At 46.1% G+C, this 9,654-nt stretch overlaps 1 protein-coding gene across 1 annotated transcript; it reads left to right on the top strand.

Annotated features, from left to right (window-relative positions):
- Positions 1-51: 51 nt before the first annotated feature.
- Positions 52-8,382, top strand: ZNF232 (zinc finger protein 232). The gene is made up of 4 exons (XM_027773137.1): positions 52-210; positions 1,204-1,659; positions 1,924-2,071; positions 7,589-8,382. Exons 2-4 carry the CDS (start codon positions 1,252-1,254, stop codon positions 8,347-8,349), a joined length of 1,317 nt encoding a protein of 438 aa, XP_027628938.1. The 5' UTR covers positions 52-210; positions 1,204-1,251; the 3' UTR covers positions 8,350-8,382.
- The last annotated feature ends 1,272 nt before the right edge of the window (positions 8,383-9,654 follow it).

Genomic DNA, 9,654 nt, shown 5'->3' with positions numbered 1-9,654 from the left:
CCCCCCCCGCCGCGCCGGCTGCCACAGCCCCCGCCCCCGCGGCTCCCAGCGACCGCCACGCTTCGTCGCCGGAGTCTGCAGGCCGGAGCCCGCGCGCGGGTCCTTTCGGGAGGTGGAGGCCGAGGCTGCGCAGGCGCGGACCCGCTACTAGGGCGAGGGCTGGCAGCGTGCGGTGGGGGGCAGTGCCCGGATGGAACCTCCTCCGGCGCTGTGAGTCTTTTCGGCTTCTACTGGGACGAGCAGCGCGGCTCAGTGCTCGGGCATCTCCTCGGGTTTGCGTGCAAAGAATTTGGTTCCCACCACCCACGCTCTGCCGCCTGCCTTACGTCACTTACTGTGAAGGGCGGAGGTCTGGTGCCCCTATTACCTCCAGATCCCAAGGACAGAGTGAAGGGTGGGACGTGGGGAGTTGTCACTTGCCTGGACCACCGTCCCTCTCCAGGTTTTTGGCGCTGACACCTGCCCCAGATCAGGCGTAGAAGTTAACTGGGGTGAAGGACTGGCCCCGTGGGACATCACCCCGAGACTCAGACTCTGCTCTGCTTTTTTCTTCGTGCCTCCTTTGTCTTGGGCCAACCGTCCCAATATGTGCTGCTTTAATGGCCTCTGGGTGCCTCCCACCTCCTCCCCTGTTAGATGGGCTTGATGCTGGACATCATTCCCTGAACCAAGCTTTGCTCATAGCTCCGTAACAGGGCCCTGGAATAAGTTCTGGGCAAACGTTTGAGTATGCTCTAACCCTTTAGAAGGGATTTACATTTTCTTTCGTAGCCAATACTTTAGAATTTTGAGAAAGGCAAGAGTGGCCATCTGGAAGGAGAGTGATTCCCCAACACTGCCACCTCACACTGACAACTGCCCAACTCTGGGCTCTGAATCTAAGAAATGGTTTTGCTTCAAATATATTTCTTCTCAGAAGTTGTTTCTTCCCTTGGACCCCCAGAACATTTTTTCCTGCCCCCCACCCCATCCTGAGTTATGGTATTTATCTAATTATATTGTGGAAAACTACATGTCCATCTATCAGGTTGCATGTTTCTCAAAGACAGGAACTTGTTGGAGCAGGATTCTAGAGAGGGACAGAGAAGGAGGGAATAAAGGATATTGTATACCCTTTATTTGTAGTATAAGTTTGGCTCCTTGTAGATGCTGTGTATGTGTTTAATGAATGAGAAAAAAGAAGAATGATTTCTTATATTCCAGGGTGGCCCTGAAAGATTCCAGCCTTCTACAGAGCTAGTCCAGGCTAGAATGGCTGAATCACTAACAGCAGGTAAAACTCAGGGTACACTGGAACAAGAGAAGATTTTGACAGTGGAGCCAAAGGAAGAGGAACAGTCTTGGGAGTGTGAGACCAAGCTACCTGGGACCTACTCTGCCAGTCAAGAGATCTTCCACCAGCACTTCAGGCAACTCTGCTACCAGGAGACTCCTGATCCCCGGGAGGCCCTGAAGCGACTACGGGTGCTCTGCTGTGAGTGGCTGAGGCCAGAGAGACACACCAAGGAGCAGATCATGGAGTTCTTGGTGCTGGAACAATTCTTGACCATCCTGCCTGAGAAGCTGCAGTGCTGGGTACGGGGACATCACTCTCAGAGTGGAGAGGAGGCTGTGACTGTGCTGGAGGATTTAGAGAAAGGACTTGATCCAGGACTGCAGGTGGGAAGGGGAAGTTGATCTGTTGTGGGAGCCAGAACATGACCTTCAGGCTGGACAGGGGTAGCTGCTTCCAAGCTCACACCTCTCTTGGGCCAGATAGAGTAGTTAGTCTGTGTTTCTGTCCTGTTTCTGCCCTCAAGCCCTGAATGACAAAAAAGACTAAAGTTTCTCTTTCTTCCCTTGTGCTGATTCTGAGGAGGCTCTCTAAAGTCTCCTTGGAAGCTTTGGTCTCATATAACACAAGTGGTGCCTGATCACCTCCAGGTTCCAGACTCTGCACATGGACCTGCACAGGAAGAGCTATGGCAGAAGGCACCTCTGGGAGCAGCCCAGGAGGCACCAAGCACCCAGCTCCAGCCTAACGAGACCCAGCTCAAGGAATCTCAGGAGACCCAACCTTTCCCGGAGAGTGGTGAGGAGCAGAATTCTGTGGGGAGGGAGAGGAGGATGAGGGAGTACAAAGGGCACATAACAGGTACTCAGCCGTTAGCTGTCATCATCATGGCCTTGCGATCCTGACCGCTCAGGGACAGACTTGGCCTGTTTTATCACCCATTTAGGAATAAAATTAATTTAGGAATAAAAATTAATCTATCTTGGAACCAGCAGGTGGCATGGTGGTTAAGGTGCTGGACACTCCCACATGGCTGACCATGGTTCAAGTCCCAGACCTGGTGGCTTGCTTTCTCACTTTCTCTCTCTCTCTCTCTCTGGTCAAATGAAAATAAATGGATGAATAAATACAATTAAAATATTTTTTAATAATCTATTTTATAAAGTCACTCTGAGGATTAAATAATACATAAATGATACCGTGTTGGTCCAGGGCCTGCTGGGAGGCCAGGCCACACAATGAGATGTGGGCGGTGGGTGAGCAAGCAAGATTTTGTGTTTGCAGCCACTCCCCATCACTCACATTGCCACCTAGGCTCCGCCTCCTGCCAGATCAGCTGGGGTACTGGATTCTCATGGGAATGGGAACCCTATTGTTGAGTCATTCCATTGTATATTGCAGTTGTAATGTGGTAGTGGTGGAAATGGGTCCATGGTGGATGTGGTGAGCTTGGGTCATCCTGGTACCACCACTGCCTACCCAACTCCCCCACCCCCTGGTCTGTGAGAGGATTGTATTTCACAAGGCCAATATCTGGTTCTGGAAAGTTTGCAGACTACTATATATATATATATATATATATGATAGATAGATAGATATAAATCCCACCTTTGGAACCAGCAGTTAGTGTAATGGCTGTGTCACTGAATTCCCATGTAGCTGACTGCGGTTCGAGTCCCAGACCCAGTGGCTTAAATTCACACCGGGTGCATGTGCATGTGTGCCCAAGATCCCAAGAGGAGAATGGAGGAGAAGGAATTGTGGCATGGCCATCCCCCCTGGGGGGTGATTTCTCTCTTTCTATCTCTCTGTCTTTCTGGGGAGTGCACGCTCCCTATAGCAAAAACCTCTCCGAAAAAAATAAAAATCCCCACCATCATCCCTTAGCTTTAGAGAGCCCTGAAGCAGGACCAGGAAACATTTCATTTATTTACTGCTTCATCATCTCTACTACTCTTAACTCTTAGTCCATAATAGCTCTGCCCTAAACTTGAGGCCAGCCTTTAGATCTTTTTCTTTCAACCTCTGTGTCCCCCAAAGCATTGCCAGGGGCTGCATCCCTTGCAAGAAACAGAGAAAAAGAGATAAAGTAAACATTAAAAACTCACAGAACCATCCTGACCAGCAGTTAGCATAATGGTTATGTCGCTTGGACGGACATGCGCCCATGCTTGGTGTATTTTTCAAACCACCAGGACCAAGGATTTAGTCAGTCATATGGGATCTGGCCCGATTAACCACTAGGCTACAGGGTCCACCCCAAAATACTTTTTTTTTTGGCTAGGGGACAAGTGTACTTGCCAGAGAGAGACAGAAAGGAACAGCAAGCCCCTTCCCCATGGGGAATGTTCCTACCACATCCCCCCTCCTCCATCCCTCCTTTCAGGATTTTGGGCACGCACATGTTTCCTGCATGTGTCTTGAGGTGGCAGGTCCAGGACTCAAACCACATGGTCATCCGTGGCATCCAGGTAGCTAAATCATCGACCACAAAGCTGGCCCAGAACACATTTCTTTAAGCTGTCTCCTATGGGAGACACAACCTATACCAAATTTATTTACTACCTCTTTCCTATCAGAATAGCTCTGTTTGAAACTCTCTTATGTCTGCATTTACCTTCACCTCTTGAGATTTAATGCAGAAACTTGCATCTTGTCTTGCATACACGCCCACAGACCTTCTCCTACTCTCTCGTGGAGATGAATCTTAACTCTAGTCCAGAAGTATGGATTTACCTCCCAGCTCTCTTTTCCTCCTTGCCTTTTTCCCAGATGTTTTCTTACCTCTTTTACTTCTGTTTCGTAAGCTTCTGTTCATTTATCAACTTGATTAATTTACTTTTCAAAAGAAGCTCACCGCAGGACCAGCAGATGGCATAATGGTTATGACTGGACTCCCACATGGCTAACCACAGTTTGAGTTTCAGACCCAGCAGCTTGGAACACGCCAGGCATATGTGCATGCATGACAAAATCCTGAGAAGAGAATGGAGAGAAGGGATTTCAGTGTGGCCATCCCCCCCAGGGGGTGATTTCTTGCTTTTTGTCTCTCTGTCTCTCTTACAGACGCATGCACCCTATAGCAAAAATTTCAACTGAAATAAATAAATAAATAAATAAAGAAGCAGCTAACTGGGGGCCAGCAGGTAGCATGGTGGTTAAGGGCACTACTCTCCCACATGGTCAACCACAGTTTGAGTCCCAGACCTGGTGGCTTACTTTCTCACTTTCTCTCTCTCACTCTGTCCCTCTCTGGTCAAATTTAAAAAATAAATAAATAAAGTTAAATAAATAATTCTTTTAAAAAAAAACTTAAATATTCTTTCTTTAAAAAAAAGAAGCTAGGCACCAGCAGTTAGTGTAAAGGCTATGTCGCTGAACTCCCATGTAGACGATCGTGGTTCGAGTCCTGGATCCGGTGGCTTAAACTCACACCGGGCGCATGTGCATACATGCCCAAGATCCCGAGAGGAGAATGAAGAAGGGATTGTGGCATGGCCATCCCCCCTTGGGGGTGATTTGTCACTTTCTGTCTCTCTGTCTCTGTCTTTCTGGCAAGCACATGCACCCTATAGCAAAAACCTTTCCAAAAAGAAAAAAAAAGCTAATTGTTGTGTGACCTTTTATTTATTTATTTTTTGAGACGTTTTTGCTATAGGGTGCATGCGCTCACCAGAGAGACAGAAAGAGAGAGACAGACAGAAAGCAAGAAATCACCCCCCAGGGGGGATGGCCACACCACAGTCCTTTTTTCTCCATTCTCCTCTCGGGATCTTGGGCACACACGCATGCACATGCACCTGGCATGAGTTTAAGCCACTGGGTCCGGGACTCAAACCGTGGTCGACTACATAGGAGTCCAGCAACATAGCCATTACATCAACTGCTGGTCCCATTTTGTGACCTTTTAAATAGCAATCATATTTCAGGTTTTCTTTTTTTTTTAATTTGCTGTAGGGCACCTGTGCTCACTAGAGAGACACAGAGAGTGAGTGAATGAAAAAGCACTCCCCTTGGGGGGATGGCCACACTATAATCCCATTTCCTCCATTCTCCCCTTGGGATTTTGGGCACACATGCACACATGCCTGGGGCATTTTTCAAGCCACTGGGTCCAGGAGTCAAACCATACAGTTGGCCATGTGGGATCCAACTGCTTTAACCATCATGCCACCTGTCTGGTGCAATATTTCAGAATTATTTAACCAAAGGATTTAACCTGAACAACAACAACACAATTAAATCTAATCATCTCAAGTTATCTTTTTTAAAAGATAATGCTACATAGTAGCTTTTTTTTGAGAGTTTTTTGTTTTGTTTTGTTTTGTTTTGTTTTTTGCTATAGGGTGCGTGCGCTTACCAGACAGACAGAGAGAGACAGAGAGACAGAGAGTGAGAAATCACCTCCCAGGGGGGATGGCCATGCCGCAATCCCTTCTCCATTCTCCTCTCGGGATCTTGGGCACACGCACACACGCGCCCAGCGTGAGTTTAAGCCACTGGGTCCAGGACTTGAACCGCGGTCAGCTACATGGGAGTTCGGCAACATAGCCATTACACTAACTGCTGGTCCTGATCTTGAGTTATCTTAACGCAGTTGCTTATTTATGATAGAGCCTATGTGTGTACACTTGAGAATGAGAGATGAGCACCTTCCACAGGGTCTGGTCATGTTGCTTCCCCTAGTCCTCCATGAGTAAGAGAGAGAGATAGCACCCCCACAGGGCTCTGGTACTGCAATCCACCCCCAGCCCCAGCCAGCCTGGACTGCGGGTGGGCAGATGTGCCTGATGTACTCAAGGAGGCCTCCAGACGAACCTAGACCTTCCCGTGTGGGTCTGCCTCAGAGTGTCGTGCTCCGCCACTGTACCACCGTGTGGCTCCTGGATCCAAGTACTCTTGAGCAGCGCATTACCACTGCACCACAGAGCCAGCCCTTGATCACTTCTTGTTTTCCTTAGACGACAAATAGTTTTACAGACACTTAAAAACAAAAATGCAAAGCACTTTGTTCTTTCTTTTTTTCAGGAGAAGGTCAAAGGAAAAGGCAGAGAGCACCAAGCAGATAGGTGGCAGGGAGCTGGCAATCCACCCTGTTAAAAATAGAGGCTGTGGCATTAGGGTCCTCTTTAGTTGATGCAGATTTACAGGGAGGGAAAATGAATGGAAAGAGGTGAAGGTTTTACAGAGCCAAGATGGATAGTCTTTCTGCCTTTAGGAACATTTCTTTCCCCTAATCTTCTTTTTCCCTTCACTGAGTTGACCTCTTCCCAATTCCTTTTCTCTCTCTTTTATTTATTTAATTTTATTTATTCATTCATTTATTTTAATTTGACCAGAGAGAGACAGAGAGAAAGTTAGAAAGCAAGCCACCAGGTCTGGGACTCAAACCATGGTCAGCCATGTGGGAGTGTCCAGTGCCTTAGCCACCATGCCACCTGCTGGTCCCATCTCTCTTCTATTTTTTAAGAGGTGGGGTGGTGATTAAGGGCACTGGACTCCCACATGGCTGACCATCGTTCACATCCTGAACAGGTCGGCTTGCTTTCTCGCTTTCCTTTTCATTCTCTCTCTGGTCAGATTTTAAAAATAAATTAATTAGAGGGATCAGCAGATAACATAATGGCTACATCGTTGGACTCCCATGTAGTCTACCGCTGTTCGAGTCCCATACCCAGTGACTTAAACTCATGCCAGGCACGTGTGCATGCGTGCCCAGGATCACAAGAGGAGAATAGAGGAGAAGGGACTGCAGTATGGCCATCCCCCCTGGAGGGTGATTTCTTGCTTTCTGTCTCTCTCTGTCTTTCTGGCAAGTGCATGTGCCCTATAGCAAAAACCTCTCCAAAATAATAATAATAATAATAATAATAAACTTATTCTTTAAAAAATAAGAGTATATCTGAAAAAGACTGCTTTGAAACTTACTTGAATTTTCGAATAACACTTCTTTAGTGTACCATTAAGGAAAAATTAGGAAAACAGATAAGTAGGGAAAAAGACAAAAGAAAAAACCCTCTACTTTGCACAAACCTATCACCAAGAGATAGCCATTGGTAATACAAGGGGGTCTTCAGAAAATCCATAGACAGTGTGTATTATGAAAAAATTATGCATGGATTTCAAAAACATTTTTGTATCAAAATAAACTTGTACTTTAATTCCATTTTTCCACAAACATTTTGAAGTACTATTAGATCTAACTAAATATCCTTTCAGTCTTTGTAATATATATATAATGATTATTTTTTAAGCTTTTATTTTCATTCCAGAGATGTAAATCCTAATCTGAGTATCATTTTTCCATACATCTAGAACAGGTATATTTACATTTTCCATCAGTGGTTGCAGAAGAAGGCCCAGGACCCAAGGATCAAGAATCATTGCCACAACCACCCGTTACTAAAGTGGAATCAAGGGTATTCTCAGAAAGACTTGCCACCAACACCTCTACCTTTGAAACTACCTCTGAAGTTGAGAGCACCTTGGAACAGCAGCAGTTAAATACCAAAGCAGAGAGACTGAGACATTCCCCTGCCCAGGAGAAAAGTTTCAGGCAGATGGTTGTCAGCCTTAAGAAAACTCCCACAGGGAAGAAAGACCATGAATGTAGCAAATGTGGTAAAGCCTTCATTTATAACTCACACCTCGTAATTCACCGAAGAATTCATTCTGGAGAGAAACCTTACAAGTGTAGTGACTGTGGGAAAACTTTCCATCAGAGCTCCAACCTCATTCAGCATCAGAGAATTCATACAGGAGAGAAACCCTATGAATGTAGTGAATGTGGGAAGGCCTTCCGGTGGGGTGCTCATCTTGTTCAACCTCAGAGAATTCATTCAGGAGAGAAGCCCTATGAGTGTAATGAGTGTGGGAAGGCCTTCAGTCAAAGCTCATATCTGAGTCAGCGTCTGAGAATTCACAGTGGAGAGAAACCATTTCTATGTCAAGAATGCGGGAAAGCTTACAGAGGGAGCTCAGAGCTCATTAGACATCAGAGAGTACATGCCAGGAAAGAGCCTTTCCAGTGCATTGAAGGTCAGAAAGTATCCAAGCAGACTTGTGCTTTTGTCTAATGTCCTTTAGGACAAGATCCCATAAAAATGATAAGCACCTTAAGGATTCCCCTGTGTCTTTCTTGATTTAGGAAAAACTTACCTAGTCCTACCTGCAGATCATCACTTCATATCCTTTCCTTAATATGACTATATTGGGACCAGCAGATGGCATAGTGGTTACATTACTGGACTTTCATGTAGTAGACCACAGTTCAAGTCCTGGACCCGGCAGCTTAAAACTCACACTGGGTGCATGTGCGTGTGTGCATACGTGTCCAAAATCCCAAAAGGGGAATGGAGGAGAAGGGATTGTAATGTGACCATCCCCCCTGGGGGGGTGATTTCTTGCTTTCTGTCTCTGTCTCTCCAACAAGCGAACATGCCCTATATCAAAAATCTCTCTCTTAAAAAAAAAAATGATTGTATCAGTTAAAATGCCTTCAGCTGCAAGTAATAGCCAAATTGACCTAGTGCTTTTTTCTAGCAGGACCTTGGACAAAAAACTGAGCTGCCTGGTTTAACCCACCCCCAAGATAATGCTACTTCAGTACAGTGCTGGCACAGAGCAGCTACACACACAGTGGTATTTATTATGTTAGTATTTACTGTGAATGGATCTTTGGTCCTGGCTCTTTCTCAGCCCCATATGTGCTATCTCCTCAGACAGAGTCACATCTACAGGTGTCCAGGCAGGAAACAGAAGCCACACTAGTAATGTGAACAAGAAAAGCTTAGATAAGTCTTTTGTTTTTCTTTTGTTTTTGTTTTTGAGAGGTTTTTGCTGCATGTGCTCACCAGAGAGACAGAAAGTGACAAGTCACCCCCAGGGGGATGGCCACACCACAATCCCTTCTCCTCCATTCTCCTCTTAGGATCTTGGGCACGTATGCACATGCGCCCAGCGTGAGTTTAAGCTACCAGGTCCAGGATTTGAACCGTGGTCGACTACATGGGAGTTCGGCGACATAGCCATTATGCTAACTGCTGGTCCCTAAATAAGTCTTAACAGGTATGAGGGGGTTATTTGTTAAAGGAGGCAAACAGATCTCTAAAGAATATAGGACTAGCATAATGGGGAACAGCTATAGGGCTGAGAGAGACTATGTCAGGAACTTGCAAACTTAGAAGAGCCCCGCCACCACCCAAGACTGAAACAGGCCTCATTGGATAGAGTGTGGCTGTCTTAGTTGTATGCTAGAGCCCGTCTATACAGGCTTATAGCCACTTTTTCATTTCTCTTCCTAAATCTGCACTGAAATTAGCCATAGTAGTATTCACACCATGGAAATCAGAAGGTGCAACAAATGAGAGATTTATTTTGTT

The sequence above is a fragment of the Tupaia chinensis genome, unplaced genomic scaffold, assembly GCF_000334495.1.
Source record: "Tupaia chinensis unplaced genomic scaffold, TupChi_1.0 Scaffold000330_1, whole genome shotgun sequence".
NCBI classification, from domain to species: domain Eukaryota; kingdom Metazoa; phylum Chordata; class Mammalia; order Scandentia; family Tupaiidae; genus Tupaia; species Tupaia belangeri.
This window is presented reverse-complemented; position numbering and strand designations above follow the sequence as displayed.

Coding starts and splice junctions, on each gene's coding strand:
- ZNF232 (XM_027773137.1), top strand. CDS start 1,252: ATGGCTGAATCACTAACAGCAGGTAAAACTCAGGGTACACTGGAACAA. Junction 1,660..1,923: donor GACTTGATCCAGGACTGCAG/GTGGGAAGGGGA, acceptor GATCACCTCCAG/GTTCCAGACTCTGCACATGG. Junction 2,072..7,588: donor CCAACCTTTCCCGGAGAGTG/GTGAGGAGCAGA, acceptor CCATACATCTAG/AACAGGTATATTTACATTTT.